Source organism: Aquarana catesbeiana, linkage group LG01 (assembly GCF_042186555.1).
Source record: "Aquarana catesbeiana isolate 2022-GZ linkage group LG01, ASM4218655v1, whole genome shotgun sequence".
NCBI classification, from domain to species: domain Eukaryota; kingdom Metazoa; phylum Chordata; class Amphibia; order Anura; family Ranidae; genus Aquarana; species Aquarana catesbeiana.
Genome location: NC_133324.1, coordinates 557,406,728 through 557,433,618, shown reverse-complemented (window position 1 = coordinate 557,433,618; position 26,891 = coordinate 557,406,728). Strand labels below are relative to the sequence as shown.

The 26,891-nt window shown below is 41.8% G+C and overlaps 1 protein-coding gene across 4 annotated transcripts in view; it reads right to left on the bottom strand.

Annotated features, from left to right (window-relative positions):
• The window catches only part of CRTC1 (CREB regulated transcription coactivator 1), a 321,207-nt gene that overhangs the window by 99,118 nt on the left and 195,198 nt on the right, over window positions 1-26,891 (bottom strand). For all 4 annotated transcript variants that reach the window (XM_073596085.1, XM_073596104.1, XM_073596094.1 and 1 more), the window contains 4 exons: window positions 25,027-25,070; window positions 21,229-21,443; window positions 8,527-8,672; window positions 211-456 (listed from right to left, as the gene is read on the bottom strand). In XM_073596085.1, the coding sequence (XP_073452186.1) occupies window positions 211-456; window positions 8,527-8,672; window positions 21,229-21,443; window positions 25,027-25,070 (651 nt within the window). The remainder of the gene's footprint in view (window positions 1-210; window positions 457-8,526; window positions 8,673-21,228; window positions 21,444-25,026; window positions 25,071-26,891) is intronic.

Here is a 26,891-nt window from a genome sequence, read left to right as displayed (position 1 = left end):
CAGCCACCACATCTAAAGCCCAGTAAGCTGCATTACTGCACATTTGTTCTTCAGTTTACACTTAATAAAAAGCATTATTCTTATTATAACACATTAATATCTACCATGTATTTATTACTAATGCACACTTTAACCAAGGGATCACAGCAAAATCTGACAAAAATAAAAGTATGATCTAAACTTCTCACCACTGCCCACTGAAAAACTTACCGAATTTATATCCATAGCCAGCGAAGTAGGAGTCTGGATACCAGGGGGAGATTGAGGAACGGTGGTTGATATTGAGACATTAAGGGGAGGCAGTTGTGTTCCTCTCTGTAAATTAGAGCCCTGCATCATTGAGGAGCTCTGCGACAGGCCACTTTGCATTTGTGTTTGCTGCTGAGACGCTGACTGTGTAAAAAAAGTATAAGGGGGTAGCTGCTGTTCTAGTGACAATGCATCCATTGCTACAGCCTGAAAAACAGGAAGGAGGAAAAATTATAATTAACAAACGCAAAGTGTCTTTATTACACAAATATTTAAATACAAGCAAATGTTCTACCTTCTAAATGCATTGACTAGTAGGTTTCAAACCACAGAGGGCAACGAAGATTTGAGATAGGGGATGAAGATGTTCTACATCCTCATGCCATTAAAAGAATGCTCTGCACAAAGAAAACAAGCAGAGAATGCTACTGGTGATGCAAGAGGACAATTGACAACCAATATTTAAAGTGGAACGGTTTTAAGACTTTCTGGTCCAAATTTTCCTCAAATGCTGTTTATATTCGGTCCAGATAGATGCCGGGTATGGTACAAATCCTAGTCTTATTCATACCGGATACTTTTAAGAGCTGTGACCTTCTTGTGCTGTGGCTCACAAGAGCACCAGCTACAGTACAGTGAACGGTCATACAGTATATTTCAAGGCTGTTAATGGACAAGGGGAAAGGATGGGTAAACTACTAGACCTCCCCTTGTTCTTACAAAAAACATACTGTAAACACACAAAGCGCGACATGATCCATCACTGTACTAAAGCTGGATTGGTCAGCCACAATGCAAGGTCATCACAGCTGACAGTTGTATCAAACGTGAATAAAATCTAGGAATTGTACACCTTAACCAGCAGCTATTCAGACCTAATATTATAAAGAAATACCTCGTGGGACCAAGCAAAAGTCTAAAAAAAATTTTTTTCTGGAGTTGCACTTTAAAAACTGGCAAAAAGTTGTCTTTACAACTTATATATCTAGCCTAATATATTACATTTATTGCCACAGTATACGTTTCCTTTCAATTAAAATGATCTATGTCAGGTATGAAAGACAAATGAATGTTGTACCAGGTTTCTGGTCAAGATCACTTCTCAGTTTCTAAGCTCAATGAATGGTCGCATTCAGCACCTGTGCCCTGATTATAGTCATTAAACAATTTGCATAGTTAGGCTGCTTTCACACTGGAGGCACTTTACAAGCGCTATAGCGCTAAAAATAGCGCCTGCATAGCACCTGTAAAGAGCCTCTCCTCTCACTCCAGTGTGAAAGCCTGAGTGCTTTCACACTGGAGCGGTGCGCTTACAGGACGGTAAAAAAAAGTCCTGCAAGCAGCATCTTTGCAGCGCTATAGGAGCGGTGTATACACCGCTCCTAAAGCGCCCCCTGCCCATTGAGATCAATGGGCAGCCCCGACAAACCGCCGGCAAAGCAGCTGCGTTTTGCGGGCAGTTTTAACCCTTTTTCGGCCGCTAGGGGCTAAAAGCACCCCGCCGGTGGCCAAATAGCGCCGCTAAAATGACGGTAAAGCGCCGCAAAAAATAGTGGCGCTTTACTGCCGACGCCCAAGTATGAAAGTAGCTTTAAGCTGTAAAACAGTTTTGGTACTTGCTGTAAAATCTGTTTTGTGGAGCTTATTAAAGAAGTATGGCCAAAGCTTTTTCGGCTGTACTTTTCCTATGGATCAATGGAGTTTGCTCTGTACTTCTGTGACCCATTTTCAGCCAGCAGCAGGCTAAAGCCCAGTGTTGGCTGAAGTTACACAGCCGGTTCAGGCTTTGGCTCGATCCCGACTTTACAGTTGGGATCCACCCAGATGCCTGGCTCGGTCTTTAAGTGGTTAAAGGACATGGGATTCAGTTATTTAGAGACAATTGGAACAACCAAAAAGTAGTTCAACTGTGGGGTGGGCAACGGTAACAAAACACTAACCGACCCACACAACAGAACTGGGTCAAGCCTGCAACTCAAAGAGCTACCTAGAGGATCTTGTGCCTGAACCTGGCATCAGATTAGGCTTAAAAAAAGCACCTGGTAAAACATTTGAATAGAAGACCAGGTGGCAGCCTTGCAAATGTGGAAAACCACTGTCTGATGCTGAAAAGCCCAAGTAGCACTTACAGACCTAGTAAGATGCACCTTGAAAGGAAAGGATGGAACCGTATCCTTTAGACCATAAACACATGTGAACTATCTGAGCCACTGTGCAATGGTGGAGGAAAATGGTTCTCTTTTGGCAGGACCATCAGGAATGACAAAAAAAAGAAAAAAAAAAGGTTTTCTAATGGAAGCAGTGGCTAATTAGTAAACTCACAAAGAACAAACTACATCCAGGCTTCAAAGGAAAAAGAGAAAATGTTATTTACTTGTAAATTCCATATCTTGGGAGTACAGGCAAAGTATTCATAGACCCTGGGTTAAAGGCTCATATCTTCAGGTGATTGGACATTGGCTAGCTTTTGAGGACACACCTAATGAGCACTTCCCCTATAACCCTACCCCACTCTGAGTCCTCAGTTTTGAAGAAAGCAATGCAGAATACCCAAGGAATGGAAGGAAGGGTGGCTCGTGTCCAAGATATAGAATTTACAGACAAGTGAAAACTCCTCATATCTTAATCGAACAGTACAGAACACAGGCAAAGTACTCAGACCCTGGGTTGTTTCCAAGCAATGAAAAGGGTGGGCAGCAACTAGGCAAACAAAACTTTGCCAACAGGCCCAGTAGCAAGGGTCAAAAGACTCAATTCAGAGCGCCGCTGGAAGAACCTTGCAACTGAATGCTATATCCAATCAAGATTGGACATCCACCTAGTAGAAATCTGAAAAAGTATGAACCAAGGATCAGGTTGTAGCTTAGTGCAGAAATGCCCTGGACACTACACCAATTCCGCTGCACAGCCTTTCACTGGGAAGATCAGTGCTGCTGCTTCTCCTCCCCCTGCTCTTATGCAGCTGAGAACAGAGAGAATGTAATCACTTATAAAAAAGGGAAAACAAGGTATTTATAATTTTCTTCTTTATATATCAATAAACAAATGTTTTACCTTTCATTTCAATTCAAACTGAATGGGTTGTTTTACAAGGTGATCATTGCAGTCACTTTAAGACAACCTTGTCTTTGTGAAGTATGAGGAATGAATCCTTAGAGAGACAGCCACCAATTCAGACAATTTCTCACAAACATGATTGCAACCAAAAATTAGCTTATATAAGCAAATATCCCTAACAGAGTTCAAAGGCTGGTTTCTGCAGGGCAGAAAGAACCAAGCTGAGATCCTAAAGCCGGGTACACACGGGCTGAATGTCGGGAAACAATGGGCGTTAAAAAAAAAAAAATATATATATATATATATATATATATATATATATTTATAGATTTATAGATTTATTTATTTATATTTATATTAAGTCCGACATTCGGCCTGCGTGCATGACGGTCTGTTGGAAAACCAGCAGCCGACAGACTCCCAATCAGCACTCCCAGCCAGTGGCAGAAAGCACTGATGGGAGTGCTCTGGTGGGGATTCCCCTGTCAGAACACAACAGCTGAGCCTGGAATTAAAAAGCTTGCGTTTACACCAGGCAAAGAAGGATTTCCAAGTACAAGAGTAGATCTTGCTGGTTGTGGCTTTTCTGGCTTTTACCAGGGTGGGAATAACAGACTCAGATACTGTCTTTTAAGATCTGAGTTTCAAAAGCCATAATGTTAAAGCCAGAGACTGACAAGCAGACTGAATAGAGGGTGCTGAGATAGCAAGCTTGGCCTGGTTCTGGCCAGATTCTTGGCCAGGTTCTGGACCAGTTTGGTGCACTGAGAATCACTGGCTTCTCTTGCTCTGGCTTGTGGAACAAACAAGGTAGAATTCACATTGTAGGAAAGCAGATTAGCCTGAAATGAGAGGAAAAAATGATCCCAAGTCCCAAGTGGAGTAGCTTCTCTAACCCAGTCTGCAGGAGGGCCACCATATTTCCTCTGACCATTAATCTGTACAAGATTAATATTACACCTTTCCACTCCAGAAGGGAAGTGTTATTGTTTTTATACAGAGAATGAATCCAAGCCTTGCTGAGTGATCTGCTCTCTCCATGGGATCAGTGTCAGAATGGAGCTTTTTACCATGCTTTGACCAGGAGAAGCAGACAAAATACCTGGTCTCCTCCATGGGCCATAATTAGTGGGAAGAAGGCTAGTCCCTAGTTTCCTTCAAAAGCCCATGTCCCGGTTGAGTTTGTCAGTTTTGAAAGATTTTACAGGTCTCCTTATACCCAAGGGGGTATGAGGAGAATCAAGCTACATAATGCTACGACTTTTATAGATGTAATGAGCTTTTCCACATTGGCAAGCATGTTGCATGAAGGTCCATATTCAATATAGGATTTTGGGGGAGAAATCTTCTGCAGTTACCTCCAATACTGTCTCAATGTCCTCTCCATTACCTTCAGTGACCATCGTTATTTAGGACAGGCATACCAAGATCTGACTCAGGTAGAGAAACGGGATTAGGAGAAGAGACGTGGCGTTTTTTGAGCCTTGGGCGAAGATGGCTGTAGCTTTGGCTATACAGTGCCTTGAAAAAGTAGTCATACCCCTTGAAATTTTCCACATTTTATCATGTTACAACCAAAAATGTAAATGTATTTTATTGGGATTTTATGTGATAGAACACCACAAAGTGGCACAGAATTGTGAAGTGAAAGGAAAATGATAAATGGTTTTCAACATTTGTATTCAGCCCCCTTTACTCTGATAACCCTAACTAAAATCTAGTGGAATCAATTGCCTTCAGAAGTCACCTAATTAGTAAATAAAGTCCACGTGTGTAATTTATTCTCAGTATAAATACAGCTGTTCTGTGAAGCCCTCAGAGGTTTATTAGAGAACCTTTGTGAACAAACCTTTTCTTGAAGGCCAAGGAACACAGCAGGGTTAGGTTATAAAAAAAAAAAAAAAAAAAAAAATCCCAAGCTTTGAACATCTCATGGAGCACCGTTCAATTCATCATCCGAAAATAGAAAGAATATGGCACAACAGCAAACCTACCAAGACATTGCCGTCCACCTAAACTGACAGGCCGGGCAAGGAGAGCATTAATCAGAGAAGTAGCCAAGAGGTCCATGGTAACTCTGGAGGAGGTGCAGAGATCCACAGGACAGGTGGGAGAATCTGTCCACAGGACAATTAGTCGTGCACTTGACAAATCTAGCCTTTATGGAAGAGTGGTAGGAAGAAAGCCATAAGAAGTCCTGCTTGCAGTTTGCAAGAAGCCACGTGGGGAGGACACCAAACGTGGAAGAAGGTGCTCTGGTCAAATGACACCAAAATATAACTGTTTGGTCTAAATCAAAAGGCTATGCGTGGTGGAAAACTAACACTGCACATTTCCCTGAACACACCATCCCCACCGTGAACCATGGTGGTGGCAGCATCATCTTGTGGGGATGCTTTTCTTCAGCAGGGACAGGGAAGCTGATCAGAGTTGATGAGAAGATGGATGAAGCCAAATACAGGGCAATCTTAGAAGAAAACCTGTTAGAGTCTGCAAAAGACTTGAGACTGGGGCAAATTTTCACCTTCCAGCAGGACAACGGCCCTAAACATATAGCCAGAGCTACAATAGAATGTTTTAGATCAAAGCATATTCATGTGTTAAAATGGCCCAAAGGCCAGACCTAAATTCAATTGAGAATCTGTGGCAAGACTCAATTGTTGGTCACAGACGCTCTCCATCCAATCTGACAGAGCTTGAGCTATTTTGCAAAGAAGACTGGGCAAAAATGTCTCTAGATGTGCAAAGCTGGTAGAGGCATCCCCAAAAAGACTTGTAGCGAAAGGTGGTTCTACAAAAGTATTGACTCTGGGGGGCTGAATACAAATGCACGCCACACTTTTCACATATTTGTAAAAAATTTTGAAAACCATTTATCAGTTTCCTTCCACTTTGCAATTATGTGCCACTTTGTGTTGGTCTATCACAAAAAAATTCCAGTAAAATACATTTACGTTTTTTGGTTGTAATATGACAAAATGTGGAAAATTTCAATGGGGTGTGAATACTTTTTCAAGGCACTGTAGCTGTATTAAAGCTATTTGTCTTGGGAATTACGACATACTGTAGTTAAAAATCTGCTTTGGCCAAGTAGGCTGCTTGTTGTGTGCCTGAAATGGAGCTACAATCGGATACATAGACTGGTGTTAAAATAGGGTCCCACTTTGATGCAAGGGAAGCATCATCACTCAAACTTAGCGTTCTGAGCCCTTGAGTGTTTTGCATCCAAGGACTGGGTTCCATAGGGAGGGAGCATGGCCCTGGACATGTATAGCACCCTACAGCTGACTACATGCATTGCACTAAGTGTAAGGTGAGCGCTCAAGCAGGATCCAGTGACTGAAGCATCATTACAGGCTGTCCCCCCACAGCATGGAGCCCAGGTACAAGGGTTTAGCTGTAAATTAATTTCTTTATGAGGTATTTATTATTATTTTTGCACTTTGCACACATATATTTGATGCACTTTATTATATGTGGTTGCCATTTAAGGCGATACTGCATCTTAATTTGACGATTTCCAGTTTTGGGTGTCACTGTATTCAGGTACTAATTTAGATTGCCGCTTTCCTCAGGTAAAGCTTCATATACATTTTTGTATACACTAAGCGTAGAGGTTCACATGCAAATAGGTTGCTTACTTGAGAAGTCTGGGGGCCTGCCAGGACAGACACATAGTAAGTGCTTAACCACATGGCGACCAACCGCGACAGTTTTACTGCGGCAGAATGGCAAGGCTGGGCAAAATGACGTTATTTAACGTCGCTTCGCCCTGTGGTCACTAGGGGGCGAATGCGCACCCCCCGAGATGATGCGAGTGCCTGGTGGTCTTGATCACCGCAGGGCTCCCGCGATCGCTCAAGCACACGGAGAACCGGGATCTGTGCATGTAAACACAGTTTCCGGTTCTCTGAGGGGAGTACTGACAGATCTTCTGTTCATACAGAGTATGAACAGACAATCTGTTAGTTTCCCTGCACAGTCCACATCCCCCTTCAGTTATTACACTTCCTAGGACACACATTAACCCCTTCACTGCCGTGACATTTTTACAGTAATCCGTGCATTTTTAATCGCACTGATCGCTGTATTAATGCCAATGGTTCCAAAAATGTGTCAAAATCGTCTGTGTCTGCCATAATGTTGCAATCACGATAAAAATCGCTAATTGCCGCCATTAGTAGTAAAAAAAAACAAATTATTAATAAAAATGCCATAAAACGATCTCCTATTTTGTAGACGCTATAACTTTTGCACAGACAAATCAATATACGCGTATTGCGATTTTTTACCAAAAATATGTAGAATACCAATCGGCCTAAACTGAGGAAAAAAGATATTTTTTTATATATTTTTTGGGGATATTATAGCAAAAAGTAAAAAATAATGTGTTTTTTTTTCAAAATTGTCGCTTTTTTTGTTTATAGCGCAAAAAATAAAAACCGCAGAGGTGATCAAATACCACCAAAAGAAGGCTCTATGTGTGGGGAAAAAAGGACGCTGATTTTGTTTGGGAGCCACATCGCACAACCACGCAATTGTCAGTTAAGCGATGCAGTGTTGAATCGCAAAAAGTGCTCTGGTCTTTGGCCAGCCAAATGGTCCGGGGCTGAAGCGGTTAATCAAGGCTTTTTTTGTATGCATATACCTGTGTTTTTTTTGCAATTGTTTTTACACACATATGCAAGGAAGATGAGAGCAAAGGAGAACAAACTTTCAGGTGCAAAAACACTTGTGTTGAGAATCAAAATCCATGGTGCCAAAAAAGTACAGCACCAAAAAGTTCATGGACCTTTTTGGAGTCTCGAGCAACTCCATGTGGAGTACTGAAAAGAATGGTATTCCTATTGCTGAAAATTGTCATATGTAGGCTTAGGCACAAAAACACTCAGGTGTGAATGAGGTCCAAGAGTTCATTGCCTGTATTGTTGAAGATCAATTTTCTCTAGATTGCCTAGCGATACATCGAAGAATTAGCGCTGGTTTTCAAGTGCTTTTTCTGCATGCTCAGAACACACAAAAAATATCTGAGTGCATGTTCTGGACAAAGGTTTAAAATACCAGGGTAGTGCTGACACAAAGCCCAGCCCTCTTCTAGCTACAACCCTGCATTATTGGATGTAGATGGAATAAAAGTATATGAATTGGCAAAGGACATTATTATCCTGTACGGTCTTCTACTTACTTTTGGGTAAGCACAGGTCACAATAACCTACTTACCTGAGTTATAGGTGAAAGTGGAGATATTGTTGGAGACATCTGTTGAGACTGTTGCCTTCTTGAGTCTGAATTTAGTGACAAGGGACTTACAGAAGGTTGCCGATGTTGCGATGCCCCAGTAACTGTCCCTTGCGTTGTCGTCATTCCTATAAATGAACATAAAAGCAACATAGTATTAGTAAAAAAATAGAATAAAAAAAATAGGGTTATGGAAAATAGACAACTGGATCAGTTACAGTTGTGCTCATAAGTTTACATACCCTGGCAGAATTCACGATTTATTGGCCATTTGTCAAAGAATATGAATGATAACACAAATATTTCCTTCACTCATGATTAGTGTTTGGCTGAGGCCATGTATTATCAGTCAACAGTGTTTACTCTTTTTAAATCATAATGGCAACAGAGACTACCCAAATGACCCTGATCAAAAGTTTACATACCCCAGTTCTTAATACCGTGTATTGCCCCCTCTTTAACATCAACGGCAGCTTGAAGTCTTTTGTGGTATTTTTGGATGAGGCTCTTTATCTTCTCAGATGGTAAAGCTGCCCATTCCTCTTGGCAAAAAGTCTCCAGTTCCTGTAAATTCTTGGGCTGTCCTGCATGAACTGTACGTTTGAGATCTCCCCAGAGTGGCTCAATGATATTGAGGTCAGGGGACTGAGTTGGCCACTCCAGAACCTTCACTTTATTCTGCTGTAGCCAATGACAGGTCGACTTGGCCTTGTGTTTTGGATCATTGTCATGTTGGAATGTCCAAGTACGTCCCATGCGCAGCTTCCTGGCTGATGAATGCAAATGTTCCTCCAGTAATTTTTGATAACATACTACATTCATCTTGCAATCAATTTTGACCATATTTCCTGTGCCTTTGTAGCTCACACCCCCCAAAAACATCAGTGATTCACCTCCGTGTTTCACAGTAGGATAGTGTAACTTTCATCATAGGCCTTGTTGACTCCTCTCCAAATGTAGCATTTATGGATGTGGCCAAAAAGTTGAAAAGATTTTGTGCCAAAAGGTTTGAGGCTCGTCTCTGTGCTGTTTGGCGTATTATAAGCCGGATACTTTGTGGCATTTGCATACTTTCTTCTGGCGACTTGACCATGCAGCCCATCTTTTTTCAAGTGCCTCCTTATTGTGCATCTCAAAACATCCACACACACACACACACACACACACACACACACACACACACACACACACACACACACACACACACACACACACACACACACACACACTTTTAGAGAGAGTTCTGTATTTCATCTGAAATTATTTGTTGTTTTTTCTTTGCATCCCGAACAATTTTCCTGGCAGTTGTGCATTTTAGCTGGTCTACCTGACCGTGGTTTGGTTTCAACAGAACCCCTCATTTTCCACTTCTTGATTAGAGTTTGAACACTGCTGATTGGCATTCTCAGTTCCTTGGATATCTTTTTATAACCCTTTCCTATTATATACAGTTCAACTACCTTTTCCCACAGATGCTTTGACAATTCTTTTGCTATCCCCATGACTCAGAATCCAGAAAGTCAGTGCAGCACTGGATGAGAGATGCAAGGGTCTGTCAGGAGTCCAGAAACTCATTTACCTTTTATACACACACACTAATTACAATCAAACAAATCACAGGTGAGGATGGTTACCTTTAATAGAGATTCAAACCCCTTTATGTCAACTTGCGTGCATGTTATCAGGCCAAAATCACCAGGGTATGTAAACTTTTGATCAGGGTCATTTGGGTAGTTTATGTTACCATTATGATTTAAAAAGAGTAAACACAGTTGATTGATAATAAATGGCTTCAGCCAAACACTAATCATGAGTGAAAGAAAAAGTTTGTGTTATTCATATTCTCTGAAAAATGGCCAAGAAATCATGAATTCTGCCAGGGTATGTAAACTTATGAGCACAACTGTATGTGAAGTCTAGCCAATTAAAACAAAAACAATAGAATTAAAAAAAAAAAGAACAGAAATAAAAGGAGAAATAGGTCCAAGTCTGGAAATTTACCCAATATTTAAAATTTAGTAGTTATGTCAAAGAGATACTTTGCAAATCCACCTCTCACAACTAAAAATGTTCCTAATACATTCCCTAATACATTTCCCTCCTGTGAGACTTGTAACAATGTCATCCAGGGTAGCCCCAGACAATTGCCTTGAAATGGTAACCCAGAGGTTTTTTTTAGAAGCCCAGTCTGCAGACCAACACTTAAGCCCCAATACATGTCTAAGCACCACTGCAGAAACAGAGAGCTTAGCAACCAAGGGAACTGCGTCCAAGAGGCATTGCATACAAACTGCAGCCCCCAGACCAACTGGTCCGCCAACTCAGCGAAAGCAGAGGGAATCTGCTCCCCCTCCAGGTATGTCAGCCGTATTCTTAAAAGCCGGAGACTCCTCCCAGAATCATAGTCGCCTTGCGCACCCTAGAGACAGGGGGATCCACTACTGGTGGAACAGTCCACTCCTTAAGGAAGGACCCCACAAAGGGGTACCTCACAGCTAAGAGTCTTTGAAACCACAAAGGGAAGCTTTGGATACTCCCAGTCTCCAAGAACAAATATCCCAAAATAGGAGGGAGAAGGGAACGCTTTTGCCGTGCGAGACAGTTTATGGGTGCCAAGGGGAACTGCACCCCCGCAGCATCCATCTTTAAAGTTTCCCGCACAGATGTAATAAGGGGAGACAACCAGCACCTTCTTGTGCGCCACTGCAGTTGTGGAGGAACCACCTCACTAACAGACAGGACAAGGAGCGTGGCCACAACCCCCCGGTTGGGACCGCACCAGAAAATCCGCAAAGGCAAAAAAATTTCAAGAACACATGAACACTGTTAAAGTCTATGGGACACGAACATGAAAAATCAAAAGTGCTAATTTTAAAGGCTTATATGCAAGTCATTGTCATAAAAAGTGTTTGGGGACCTGGGTCCTGCCCCAGGGGACATGTATCAATACAATTTTTTTTTTTTAAAGCCAGTTTTTTCGGGAGCAGTGATTTTTTTTAATGCTTAAAGGCAAGCGGCACTGGTGGTCCCCGGCAAGCGGCACTGGGGGTCCCCGGCAAGCGGCACTGGGGGTCCCCGGCAAGCGGCACTGGGGGTCCCCCCGGCAAGCGGCACTGGGGGTCCCCCCGGCAAGCGGCACTGGGGGTCCCCCCGGCAAGCGGCACTGGGGGTCCCCCCGGCAAGCGGCACTGGGGGTCCCCCCGGCAAGCGGCACTGGGGGTCCCCCCGGCAAGCGGCACTGGGGGTCCCCCCGGCAAGCGGCACTGGGGGTCCCCCCGGCAAGCGGCACTGGGGGTCCCCCCGGCAAGCGGCAATGGTGGTCCCCGGCAAGCGGCACTGGTGGCCCCCGACAAGCGGCACTGGTGGCCCTCGACATGGTGGTCCCCGACAAGCGGCACTGGTGACCCCCGACATGGTGGTCCCCGACAAGCGGCACTGGTGGCCCCCGACATGGTGGTCCCCGACAAGCGGCACTGGTGGCCCCCGACATGGTGGTCTCCGACAAGCGGCACTGGTGGCCCCCGACAAGGTGGTCCCCGACAAGCGGCACTGGTGGTCCACGACGTGGTGGTCCCCGACAAGCGGCACTGGTGGTCCCCGACGTGGTGGTCCCCGACGAGCGGCACCGGTGGTCCCCGACATGCGGCACCGGTGGTCCCCGACATGTGGCACCGGTGGTCCCCGACATGGTGGTCTCCGACATGGTGGTCTCCGACATGCGGCACCGGTGGTCCTTCACAGGTGGTCCCTGACATTCGGCACTGGTGGATACTAATAAGCTGCACTGACTTGCATTTATATTAAATGTATTAATTTAAATGTATTAAATATTATATTAAAATGGATTTATATTAAAATGCTTTGCATTTATAAGGCTGTACCATGTGTTATGTATGGCTTGCTAGCTGCAGAATGAGGGGTGTGATTTACGTTGAAGTGGGCGAGTTCACATTTACATGTACCAGCCTAGTGTACCTCCCACATTCACTCCCATCCCAAGTATTCATGGGAAATGTAGTCTGATTACAGGTAGAGAGAGAGAGAAGAGGGTATGATGTAATCACTGTTCTAAGAGATCCTCCCTGCCAGAAAAGATGCTGCATTTTTTGAATCAGAAAACTGACTTCCTGAAAATTCTGTCATATCTCTTAAACAGTAAGAAATTTCACAAACGTAATAACCGTTTAGTGTTTTGTGGGGGGTGGGGGGGTGTACTAATGCAGGATTTTTTTGAAAATCCCGGAGTTCTGCTTTAAGAATTTCTACACTGCGGTTAAAAACAGTCTAGTAACTAGAAAAGGTACAATTTCTGGGGAAATTGTGAAAGTGTTCTTGCCTCTACAACTGGAGTGGGCGGAGTAACTGGGTGGGGTGGAGTGGCTTGAGTAACTGTGAAAAGTGTTAAAAAGCTTAATATTTAAAAAGTATAAATAGTAGTAAAAAAGTTCCATCATTCGCTGAAAGAGCTGAACATTTTTTTCAAAAGTAATTTTTTTTTTTCAAAAATGAATTTTTTTTAATCAAAAATGATTTTTTTTTCTTCAAAAATGATTTTTTTTTTCAAAAGTAATTTTTTTTTTCAAAGGTAATTTTTTTTTTCAAAAATGAATTTTTTTATTTCAAAAATAATTTTTTTTTCGAAATTATTTTTTTTAAAGTAATTTTTTTTCAAAAATAATTTTTTTTTTTCAAAAATATTTTTTTTTTTCAAATATATTTTTTTTTCAAAAATAATTTTTTTTTTAAAAGAAATTTTTTTTTCAAAAATATTTTTTTTTTTCAAAAATAATTTTTTTTTTTCAAAAATATTTTTTTTTTCAAAAATATATATTTTTTTTTTCAAAAATGATTTTTTTTTTCAAAAATTATTTTTTTACTTTTTTCAAAAATCTTTTTTTTTTTTCAAAAATATTTTTTTTTTTTACATGGGGCGGTCATAATGTTTTGGCTGATCATGGGGTGGTCATAATGTTTTGGCTGATCATGGGGTGGTCATAATGTTTTGGCTGATCATGGGGTTGTCAGCTTTTGTCACTTCCCACTCTAGTTTTGAACATTTCGCCATTCATTCCTATGGGACCAATTTCGCCGCAAAAACGTCATTTCGTGGACCATTCGGCAAAACATTCCACAAAGTAATAACACACCAATCGGGAACAATCCGCTCGTTTCGGTATATTATTTGTCTCTGTAGTGTGAAAACTGTGGGAGGAGTCTACAAGCATTATCAAGTCTAGCAGATGAAGTCACGTGCATTTGGAGTGTCTCAGCATCTTGTGTTTACAACCACTGTTTCCTAGCAACGCTCATGCCCTGTTTATGCTTCCCAAATACTGCTTCATCAAAACTGCCCCATCAGAATTACCCCATCAAAACTGCCCCATCATATTCCTCTATTATAAATCAGTACATGGTGTGTCTGTCCCCTCCCCCGGGCTCTGTAATCAGCTGAGATGCTCCAGCCGCCTTCCCCCCTGTGTATAACAGAAGCTTTGGTAACCATGGCAACAAAACAAACACTAACAGTACACTCTGATTAATGGCTAAAATTTCCTGAAATGACCTCTAAACAAATGGCCGTATTTTAAAAACTATACATCCTACAGCGAAGATCTTTATATTGTGAGAATCACAAGACCCAGACCTAGATTTTGATGTATAGTATGTCTCTGAAATATTAAAATTGAAGGCACAGTCGCAGTTTAGAAATTGCCCTTCAAATTTGGAGGGGGCTAGAGTGTAGTTTCAATGAATGTCAATGGACGGCGTGAGTTGCAAACAAATGGTCATATTGTGAAAACTATCAGGACTATGGCTTAGCCGTGGACATGTTTAGTGGCAGCAGGGATAGCCGAACGTTTTGATATAAGATTTGTGTAGGTGGGCTTGAAAATGAGGGAGTGGCGGCAGTTTAGAAATCATGTTCTGATTTTCCAGCTTTTGTCATCTCCCACTCTAGTTTCCCCATTCATTCCTATGGGACCAATTTTGCCGCAAAAACGACGATATTTCGTGAACCATTCGGCGAAACGTTCCACAAAGTAATAGCACACCATTCGGGAACAATCCGCACGTTTCGGTATATTACTTGTCTATGTAGTGTAAAAACTGTGGGAGGAGTTAGGGTGGTAAATTTGGCTATAATAATAAGAATAATATATATGTGAGATAACAGTAAGTGGTCTTGCTATGCAAGAACACTTAATTAAGTAATGTAGAGGTAATAGGTAAACAGCCCTCTAGTGATCCCAGTGTCATTACATAACGGAGATGGTCTTCTGGGCCACAGATATAGCTTCCAGCCACTGTGGATTTGTAGTGGACTGCTTAAGGATGGGTAGGAGGCTCCATTGACTTGGGATCTTCAGGGAAATAAAATACATAGGATTAACCCCAGTGCGTGAGTACCAATTTAGTGGGATGGAATTGGTAGGAAATATTTTACTCCCATAAGGCTGTAGTGAGCGCAAAGAATTATTTCCACTGTTGGATTGTTGCTGCCGTAAGATCAGTGAAAATCAAAACATGTGAAAAGAGCTCAGGTAGTTTCCCCAATTTAGGGGCTGCAGTTATCGTTCTATCTTTTACGTATAAAAAGTGGATCCTAGTTATCACATCTCGTGGTACTGGGAGGAATTTAAGTTTAACTAGGCAATGGGCCCTGTCAATAAAGTTCCATTGGCAGCAGGGTATTTAGGATTTCTTTTAGGATTAGGATCTGTTCCCCAGATCTAAAATTGTATTTTTTAACCACAAGATGTCGTCACTGTGTGCTTGGAAGCAATCCACCATTGTATTATATGCAACAGTACATTCTCCCAATCTGTTTTCTGCAATGTCAATCCTTTTCTCTAGGTGTTCAACTTGGGGTTTTAATGTGGACAAGTTTCTGCATATGTCAGTCTGTAAACCTTGTTTGAGTGAAAGAAGCACTTCTTTATGTATGGTCTGAAGCAGATTGGTCTGAGGTGAGATAGGGAGTTCTGAGTGATTAGAGGTGTCTTCCTCCTGCAGAGAGGAATGTTGATTTTTACTTATTGGGTATGAACGGAATTTTGGCACACAAAGAAATCTGCTTAGAGATTTTAAGTCCAGAAAGGGGTGGATTGACCTATTTGGTTTGGGAACTGTGAAAGTTTAAACAAAAACATCTGAACCCTTTCTCTGCAGGATCTGGTACAACCAGCCCTTTGTGACTGAAGTTGGTGCAAAGCTGGCAGTAAATCTTACTATTTTTGAGCTGATGTTTGCAGATTGGTTGGATTCCATTTTGTACCCCTTTGAAATGACAGGCTGGACCCAGAGGTCTTGGATCACATCCTAACTGGCGCAAATGCCAATACATGTGCCCCTGCTCCAAGGAGTGGGGCACCCCTTCATTGTGTGGAGGGCTTCTGGGCAGGATTGGTGAACTTAAGAGATCCAAGGAGTGCCAGAATAGGAAGTCAATCCTGGATTTGAATTTTGACTTGGGAAGAGTGAAGGGGCCCCTTTCACTGAGTAGAGGTAGAAGCTGTAGGAGAATGAGACTTAGGCTCTTTCTTATGGGGCAGGAGTACCTTTCCCCCAGTGACTTCCTTGATGAATTTATCAAGTGATTCCTCTTACAAGGGAGACATGTAAAAGATGCCTCTTACAAGCAGCTTCAGCTGACCAAGCTTTTAGCTACAGAATCCTGCACACGTGGAAAGAGATGAGATACATTCCATAGGCTTGGCAAACTACAGTCTCTAGAGCAGGGGTAGGCAACCTTTTGAGAATAGTGTGCTGAAAAAGGTTTCCAAAGAAATGGAGTGTGCCGGTTTTATAAAAAAAAAAAAAAAAAAAAGTCAACTTCACACTCTCAATCACGGAAAGGATGTTTTATAAAGAAAATGCTGTAAACTACCTGAGCAATAGTAAGAAATAAACATCCTGCACTTTCACTCCTCAGATCAGCCCCAATTTCTACACCTTCACACCTTGGATCACTGTAATCCCCTGCTCATCTGTCACCCCCCTGCACATGTGCCCCACCACTGTACCCCCCTGCACACGTGCCCCACCACTGTAACCCCCCTGCACACGTGCCCCACCACTGTAACCCCCCTGCACACGTGCCCCACCACTGTAACCCCCCTGCACACGTGCCCCACCACTGTAACCCCCCTGCACACGTGCCCCACCACTGTAAACCCCCCTGCACACGTGCCCCACCACTGTAAACCCCCCTGCTCTTCTGTTCCACCACTGTAAGCTCCTGCTTATCTGCCCCACCAATGTACCCACTTTCTCAACTTCACACATCAGATCAGCCCTAATTCCTGCACCTTCACACCTCAGATCATCCCCAGTTCTTGCACCTTCACACCTCAGATCACTGTACCCCCCCCCCCCCCTTTCTCACCTGTCCCAACACTGATCCCCCTGCTCCTCTGTTCAACCACCTTAACCCCTTGATCTTTTGTCTCACTGCCAAAACCCCTTCTCATTTGTCCTAACACTGAACCCATCTGCTCATCTGTCCTACAACTCCCTTTCTCATCTGCCCCACCACTGTATCCCCCTCCTCCTCTTCTGCCCCACCACCATAACCCCCTGCTCATCTGTCCCACCACTGTACCCCCCTGCACGTCTTCTCCACCGCTGAACCCCCTTTTCATCTGTCCCAATATTGAACCCCCCTGCTCTTCTGCCCCACCACTGTACCCCCCTCTGCTCTTCTGTCGCACTGTTGAACCCCCTTCTCATCTGTCCCAACACTGAACCCCCCCCCCTGCCCATCTGCCCCACTGCTGTACCCCCTGCTCATGTGCCCCACAGCTCTAACTCCCTGCTAATCTGCCCCACCGCTGTTCCCCCTTTCTCAACTGTGGCATGAGCGATATGCAGAGCCGTGCAGGGAAACAGAGATGAGACATAGCTACCTGTCCTGACACACTGATGCTTGCTGAGTCACCTCTCATCCAGCCCAGATCCTTGTATGTGATGTTACATACAAGCATCTGGAATGGATACACAGGTCAGGGGTATTTTCTGAAAGCAGAGTGCCTGTGTGCAAGATCATAAGTTGGGCCCTCCCAGCTGAGAAAAAAAGTGCAGCGCACTGCAGCAAAAATTGGGTGTGACGTTCATTGCACTGAATACTAGCTTTGGATTAAAGCAGTGGTTCTCAACCTGGGGGTCGGGACCCCCTCGGGGGTCGAATGACGATTTGCCTGGGGTCTCCAAATCCTAGGCTGTTCCTGAAGCTCGCGCCACTCTCCCAGCCTTTTCGCGGCCACCCAGCAGGGCTCTCTCTGGAGCCTGTGGGCGCCCAGCTGGGCTGTTCCTAGAGCCCGTGGCCGCCCACTCAGCCACCCATTCAGTTCACGGCATGGGTGGAGGGCAGAGACTAGAGGTCAGCTGACTGGTGAGGAATGTGAAGTGGGAGGGGCTGGAGGAGACCCTATCTCCTGATTTTGGCATAGGTGTCACTGCTGTGAGACACCACAAAGCTGGAGACACAGTGAAGCCGGAGACATAGTGAGTAACACTACCTGTGATTAGAGTTGCCATTAAAAGTTCCGACTACAGTTCTCTGATCAGCAGATGACCTTGATCAAGAGCACCTAAGTTGTTTGATCAGAACTCCCCTCAGCACTGCCACTGATTCCACCCCACACCAGAACTGCCACTCATCCCAACTCCCCGCCAGCAATGCCACTCATCCCATTCCCCCCACTCCCCACCAAGGAATAAAAACAGAGAATACATGGAAGGGAGAGAAAAAGAGGGGGAGGAACAAAGAAAAAGGGAGAGAAAGAATAAGAGAAAGAACAAGAAAGATCGCTAGAGAGAGGGATGGGGAAAAAAACAAGAAATTAGGATAGAGAGGAAAAGAGAAAAGGGAAAGAAAGGAGAAAAAAAGAGAGTGGTACATCCTAAAATGTACCATAAGAGGTTTTAATACTATACGAGTAGAAGGGACTCGGGGAGCACTAAATGTCCGTGGGTTAGGGGCGCAAATTACTTGTCTTGCCTTGGGTGCTGGCAACCCACGCAATGAAAATAATTTTACTATTAGGGGTCCCCACAACTTGGGAAATTTTATCAAGGGGTCACGGCATTAGAAAGGTTGAGAACCACTGGATTAAAGACACAGGGTGCAAGGTTTCAGTAGTGACGCAGAGTTCAGGGGTTGGGCGTAGGTGATGCAGAGCCGACACACAAAAAAATGTATTATATATATATAATATTATATTATATTTTATATATATATATATATATATATATATAGTGTTTTTTTTCAGGGGGAACATGGTGGAACTCAGTTCCACCACCTCTGGCTCAGACCCTTTGGTGCCTGCTCACCACAATCACTTGTAATGTAATGCAATCCTGATATTTAATGCCCCTTTAAGACCCTTCTACTGGTTGTGAAATATGACCACACCCACTATTTGATGTGATTTGGAGGGTTTGTGTGGGTGGATGGGTTTTGGGGGGTCGTGGTGGAGTTCCAGCACCTATTGTTTGAGAAAAAAAAGCCCTATATATTATAATAAATTATATATATATATATATACACACACATACACACACACATACATATATACACACACACACCCGCGCACACCCCACACATTGAGTACATCAATTCCTTTCAATAAACAAATGAAAAGAGTGAGGGGTACAGGAATCGTAAAAAAAAAAAAAAGTGAGATAGAACAATAAGTCATTTTAAAAAGTCAGCAAGGTATATGACTGATAGACAAGGATGTGGCAAAGGTTACTACCTGTCCTCAGCACCCAAAATTAAAATGCCCAGCACGGTAGAAGAGTAGCAGCAAGTAAAAACAAACCGGTAGCTAACCATTTCAACAAAGTTCCAAGAAGCTCAACAGTAATTCCACAAACTGTCATCTGATTGTGGTTTTCTCAATCACAGTGAAATCTCTTCTTTCTGAGATTGGTAGTGAAAACCAAGCAAGTCATCTTCCTCCAGATGGTGGGCGAAGCTAGCAGGACTATGATTGGCTTTAGCAGTGGCAAAATCACAGTCCTCCACCTAGTAACAGGGTCTGACTCCCCTAGCACAACTGCACCCAATCTCTTCCCCATCACAAGAGTTGGATGCAACTTCAAGTGACGATCGCAGCTACAGCAAAGATACAGAACCAATGTTTCCCATGCTGTACAATGTGCAAGGGCACAGTGCCTCCCCCTCAGTGCAGCTGTGGCACGGGGAATTATGAGATCGAAATGCATTAGTGCGGCAGAAGCTGTGTTTCACTGACACTTCCTTGTCCTGATCTCCTGTTGGGGAACAGGGTTTGTTGCTGGCAAAAGAGGCTTTGCATGACACTTGTGGCACCCGTACGGGGGGGTTGCCTACCCCTGCTCTAGAGCAGCCACATAAAACAATAAGGTTAAAGGCATCAGTTAAAAATGTTTCAAGAGACTGCCTATCCTTAAAAGAAAACCTCCTGAACAGGATCTGTAATGTGTTTATTAAGGCTAGAAGTAGCAGTGTCAATTACTAGTAAAGTCCATTTATTCTTAAGTTCCTTTTCTACAGAAACAAAAAAAACAGTAAAATGCTTAAGAGTGAATATCTTTTCAGAATTAGGCCAATACCTATAAACGCATATTCAATTTGTGCATGGATAGCAGTTTTTTTTTTTTTTTTTAAACTTAGGTGACCCATATAACTGCCCAAAGGGGCTTGTTTTGGCTGTGCAGAATCAGGTGCTGCTAGGTAAAAACAAGTCCACACTGCATCAATGTGTTTAAAGTGGAAAAATTTGCAGAGAAGCCATAAAACTTATGGCTCATAAAATGCAGGGCTGCAAAATTATCTGCAGTTTCCACTACAGTGTACGCATCCCCCGCAGGCTTTGCCCCCGACCTTGGGCTTAACCCTGAAGGGGTCCTCAGAGTCTGGAAATCACACAGATGCAGTGAAAATCCTGTCTTTCTTCATCTACGCTGCAGGTTCCCGAAGGGGACCAAAATTCACCCATCACAGTGGGCATACCCACAAAGGGCTTTTGGTGCCATAGGCACCCTAAGGCTCCAAGGTGAGCATTTAACACAGGATCCTGTTCATAAAGCAAATATTACAGGCTGGATCAACCTAGAGGTGTATGGGTCTGGTCTCCAAGATAGACAAGGGTTACCAATATGGAAACGGCAAGATAGTTCATAGCAATAAGCTGTCAGATTTTAAAAGAAGTGTCAGATGCTAAAAGGGGAAAAGAAAACCTTCAAAAAGGAGAAGAGGTCCATTACCTAAAGCAATGTTTCTCAACTCCAGTCCTCAAGTACCCCCAACAGGTCATATTTTCAGGATTTCCCTCAGATGAAACAGCTGTGGTAATTACTAAGGTAGTGAAACTGATCAAATCACCAGTGCAAAATAATGGCAAGCCTGGAAAACATGACCTGTTGGGGGTACTTGAGGACTGGAGTTGAAAAACATTAACCTAAAGGACACTAACTAAACAAAAACAGAGTTTATGTGGTCAGGGTTATATAAGCGTGCCCCTAGGGACAGCAATAGCAACGTTTTTGTCAGTGACCAATCACCTAAAAGGTAGTCTGCATGTAACCCATGGTCTACGAATAAAAGTTCTGTGTCCTATATTGTAAAATAAAGATATGCAATTTATGTGAAATGTAAAATGCAAAACAGGTCAGACCTATATATTGAATTATGCTTACCTGGACTGGCAGTGGTAAAGTGAGTTAAATTTGTTGTTAGATTGCCTGTACTGTTAGAGTTTGTCAGAGCTGGAAATGTAGACTCCTCAGGATCTAACGGAATTGGTAGTGGAGACGGGAAGTGGATATTTGTTAGGTCAGGCAGTGAACCTCCTGTGTTGTGTGCAGCAGGGATGAGGCTTGTAGTGTTCTCCTGGTCATTTGAAGGGTAAATGCTTAAAACAATAATCACAAAAATAAGATATGTAAATGTGTACTTTACAACAGCTTAAACATAAAAAAGATGCTGTAGCTATAGATAAGGCATATTTATATAAACACACATGAATAAATGTTTGTCATTAAAAACTTCAAGGGCAGAATGCAACCATGCTATTGTTCCATTATGACGGAGAACAGTGCAGTCCACCCAAACTAGTGTACACAGGATTCCAATGTCAAAGCTGTAAGCATAGTTCATGAAGTCAAACACCAAATAAAAGAACATCAAAATTTATCTAGTCCCAAGGTTGTAGTGAGAGATGCATACAGAATTCTTAAAAAAACGCTATAACTGTTCAGGTCAATAACTACAAAAATAAAATGGCAGCAAACACATAACAGCAGCTTTTCAACAAGATCCCTAATGCTGAACATTAAACAGATAGCACACGTTTTTTCTAGTTTGTTATAAATGATCGTGAAATTGACCTGACAATTTCTATATATGCCAAACGGTGTAAATGCCCTGTTTAGCAGACTACAATGGACTAAAAACAAATTTAAAACAAAAATTCAACCACATACAGTAAAATGTAAACCGGGGGGCAATTTTTTCAAATAATTTTGTATTCATTTATAAGTAAAACAGTACAGATATAAGATTAATATCCACTACAAGTTATCTAATAACAGGTAGATACTGTGAATGAGGGACATTTTTTAAAGGGTGTTTCTCTGTGTAAATTTTTTGTGATGTGCAACAAAGCTGTTTGAAGATTGCACTCCGCATGTTTGAATGTTTATGAAACTGCTGTTTAGTCTGTTGTAGCCTAGGAAACAGGGCATTTTTGCCTTTTGGCAATTTATGAGTTTATTTGTACTGGCAAACTCCAGATCTGAGCCACTTGTAGTAGGCATATAGAATGCTATATACTTGATTAAAAGGTGTAAGTCATATAAAATAGAAAACACAAAAGGCATTTTTTTTCCATATAAAAAGGCATTTTGATTGCTCTGAAGCACTAAAACTGAAATTGAATTTAAACAGCAGTGGAGAAAGTTGGTGTGAGAAATATTATGAACGTTACAGACAGTGGTGACTGTTAAAAGGAATCCATATGCTACTGAGTCGGTACAGGTGCAAATCTTAAGGACCCTTTCACACTTGAGACTTTTCCTGCAACTTTGGACATCAGAGTCGCATGACAAGTTGCACCCCATGTTTCCCAATGATAACCATTCATATCTTTGTGACTTCAAATTGAACCGACTTCAAAGTAGTCCCTGTACTACTTTGGTCTGACTTTGATGCAAGCTGAGGTCCATAGACCTCAAGTTTACACAGGCATTACCTGAAATCACGGCCGTGTGAAAGGGGCCTAAAGTGGAGCTTTGTTCAAAAAAGTAAAGGATAAGTTCACTTAAAAAAAAAAGAAAGAAAAAAATTATATATATATAATCTCTCTATTTTTTTTTTGCAGGTAAAAAAATGTGCATGTATTATTTTTTTTGTTGCAGGAGCCTGTAAAGCATTGCACCAGCAATCAGCAGATCACTGATGCCAGTCTCCAGCAGACCTGTCAGTTTATCTGCTACCTCGTACGAGGAAGCCAATACATTCTGACAGGAACAGTCCATGAACTACCACAGCGCGCCACTTTTGGGCCCAGTATGCCCACCCCCCACACAGTTAAAACACAGTTAATCCCTTGATCGCCCCCTAGTGTTAACCCCTTTCCCTGCCAGTGTCATTTATACATTGATCAGTGCATTTGTTTTTAGCACTGATCACCGTAATAATGTCACTGGTCCCCAAAAACTGTCACTTGGGGTCACATTTGACCACTGCAATGTCACAGTCCCACTAAAAATCGCAGATCGCTGACATTACTGGTAAAAAAAATGATCTATCCCCATAGTTTGTAGATGCTATAACCTTTTGCGCAAACCAATCAATATACGCTTGTGTTTTTTTGTTTTTTTTTTACCAAAAATATGTAGCAGAATACATACTGGCCTAAACTGATGAATAAATTTGTTTTTTTTTATTTTTTTGGATATTTATTATAGCAGAAAGTAAAAAGTAGTTTTTTTTCAAAATGATCGGTCTTGTTTTTGTTTATAGCGAAAAAACTAAAAACCGCAGAGGTGATCAACAATACCACCAAAATAAAGCTCTATTTATAGGGAAAATAAGGACATCAATTTTGTTTGGGTTCAGCTTCGCACGACCATGCAATTGTCTATTAAAACAATGCAGTGCTGTATCGCAAAAAATGCCCTGGTCAATAAGGGGGTAAATCCTTCCAGGGTTGGTTATGTCATGTTAGATAACTTCAGGCTTTTGCAGGTATATCTAAGCAAAACATTAGCAATAAGTGCTTATAAAGTTTAAAATTCAGTAATACACATTCTAACCCAGCTCTGTTGCACACACTAATTTTGATAGCATAATTATTAATGTAGAATGGACATTTCTTGCTAAAGAACTTTATTTTTTATCAAGTTATTATGGGTAAAGATACACTAAGTCACATGCCGCAAGAAAAATTATAGAAGGTAGCCAAAACGTTAGGATAAAGTGCACTATAATGGAAGCTGGTCATAGACACCGTTCTTCTGAAGTGGTGACTGACATTTTCCAAATAGACACTTATCTCTGCCATTCTATGAAGGTGGTGATCTTTCAGCTGCTTCAGCATGCCCTAACCATACCAAAAAAATCTCCTAATTGCTAAGCCAAGATCTCTTGCATATCGACCACAAATAAATGTGCACATTTTAATCACCTCCAGGGTGGTCCATGCATAAAACTTGCCCATTACAGATATACTATGCAGTTTCAATAATAATGCACATCATTCTGTTTTTACAAAGTGAGGTTCCCATTTAGGCTGAAGCCAAACAATATTTTGTTAGGTACAAGCACAAGCTATTAGGCAAGAATGCAGATTTAGATGTATTTTCACGTATTTTTCAAATTTGATATCTCCAGTAAACTATTTCACAAGTGTGCATAACAAGCTTAATAGGCACCAATGTAAAGTTATGCACACTTGATTAATATAAAATTAATAATTTATACATTAGATTCTCTTTTAAAACTAGGTTAATTATCTTGCCCAGGCTGCGAAATATGCAGCCAAAAAGCATGACACAAAATACTCAGTATTCAAACATGCCACCACTTCAGTATTTACTTCTGAAGTGCACCACCCACACAAGCTTTCAGCTAGCTTCAAAGTCAGTCATACAACTTATTTCCAGTGCTGGAGAAATCTCTCATAATCTGGTCCCTTAGGCATCCAAGAAAAAAGAAATAAAATAAAAAGTATCCTTTTATGCTACCGCTCATAGGCTCTGCAAGTCTTGTAAGGGCTTTCAACAGCCTAGAAACGAAGCAAATGAGGGAAGTGTCCCCCCCCAAGTAAAGTTGCACTCATCTTAAAATAATAAGAAAAAGAATTTCACATGCAATCTTAGTATGGATTTTTATATTACCTGGGCTCCATTACAATAGGTAAACAAAACTGCTTCAAAATTAGGGTAAATCTAACTGCACTGTTTAATGAAGAAACTTAGAAAAATGTAACTTACTTTATACCGGGGACTTCACAAGACTTAGGCCTCGAAGATCCAGTCTAGGCAATTGGAAGAAAGACACATTGATGAAATTAAATTTTAATTTGTTAAAAATATGAACAGCTCTTGGAAAACATGCCTGCTAAATTAACCACTTGCTGACCAGGCTTTTTCTGGCACTTTTCTTTTACAAGTTTAAATCAGTATTTTTTGCTAGAAAATTACTTAGAAACCCCACACTTTTCTTTTTAGCAGAGACCCTAGGGAATAAAATGGCGATCGTTGCAATTTTTTTTATGTCATACAGTATTTTTGGAAAAAATAAATTTACATTTTTACTGCTTCCAAACCGCCCGCCGTTGATTGACAGCGGCAGAATGGCTCCCCTGCGCGAATCGCCGTAGCTGTACGGCAGCCGCATTAAGGAGATCGCGATCGCTCCTGACAGAGCAGGAATGTGGATCTGTGTATGTAAACACACAGATCCACGTCCTGTCAGGGGAGAGAAGACAGGTCGTGTGTTCCTAGTATATAGGAACACAGATCAGTCTCCTTCCCAAGTCAGTCCCCATCTCCCCTACAGTTAGAACACACATTATGACATTTATACAGTAATCAGTGGCTATTTAGAGCACTAATCGTTGTATAAATGTCCCAAAATAACGTCAAAAGTATCCGATCTGTCCACCACAATGTCGCAGTCCTGATAAAAATCACAGATCGCCACCATTACTAGTAAAAAAAAAAAATATATATTAATAAATAAAATGCCATAAATCTATAACCTATTTTGTAGAAGCTATAACTTTTGTGCAAACCAATCAATATACGCTTTAGTGGGATTTTTTTACCAAACATATGTAGAATATAAATCGGCCTAAACTGAGGAAGAATTTTTTTTTTTTTAATTTGGGATATTTATTATAGCAAAAAGTAAAGTGTTTCTTTCAAAAATTGTCGCTTTTTTTGTTCATAGCGCAAAAAATAAAAACCACAGAGGTGATCAAATGCCACCAAAAGAAAAAAGGAACGTAAATTTTGTTTGCAACGTCAACTGTGCAATTGTCAGTGGTGATCTAATGCTAGAATTACTGCTCTCACAGTAACATTTCTGCCGATGCCTTGCGTCTGGTGCGAACACCATTTACATATGCATGACTTACGTACACTAGCATGGAGGGAAGGGGGGGGAGGTGGTGCTTCAAAAAAAAAAAAAATCCTGTTCATTTTACTTTTTATTTTTACACGGTCCTTTTAATTTTTTGTATCACTTTTATTCCTATAAGGACAGGTCCTCTTTATGGAAAGATCTGGGGTCAGAAAGACCCCCAATATCTTCTTTACCCTTAAAAGCAAAAGATATAAAATAAAATAATAAAAAAAAGTCACTTTTGCTTAATAATAATAAAAAAAAAAAAAAATATTTACTTCCAGCCTGGACCAGAAGGGATGTCCTGACGTCACTCCGGTCCTTCAAGGCCATAGGAGGCGATCAAAACCTTCGGCCATAAACCCAGTAAACCATTTGCAAACCGCAACATACATATACGAATTGCGGTCGGCAAGTGGTTAAAGTACCACTAAACTGGTTAAAAACACAACAAAACCACATTATATTCAAGTATGTATTCTTGCACTGGTCCAAATCATTTGGTGGAGGGGGGATTATGGTGTGGGGTTGTTTTCCAGGGGTTGAGCTTGGCCCTTTAGTTCCAGTGAAGGGAACTCTTAAGGCTTCAGCATACCAAGACATTTTGGACAATTTCATGCTCCCAACTTAGTGGAAACAGTTTTGGGGAAGGTGCCTTCTTGTTCCAACATGACCGCGCACCACTGCACAAATCAAGGTCTATAGTTGCTTCAGCCCCGGAAGATTTTAC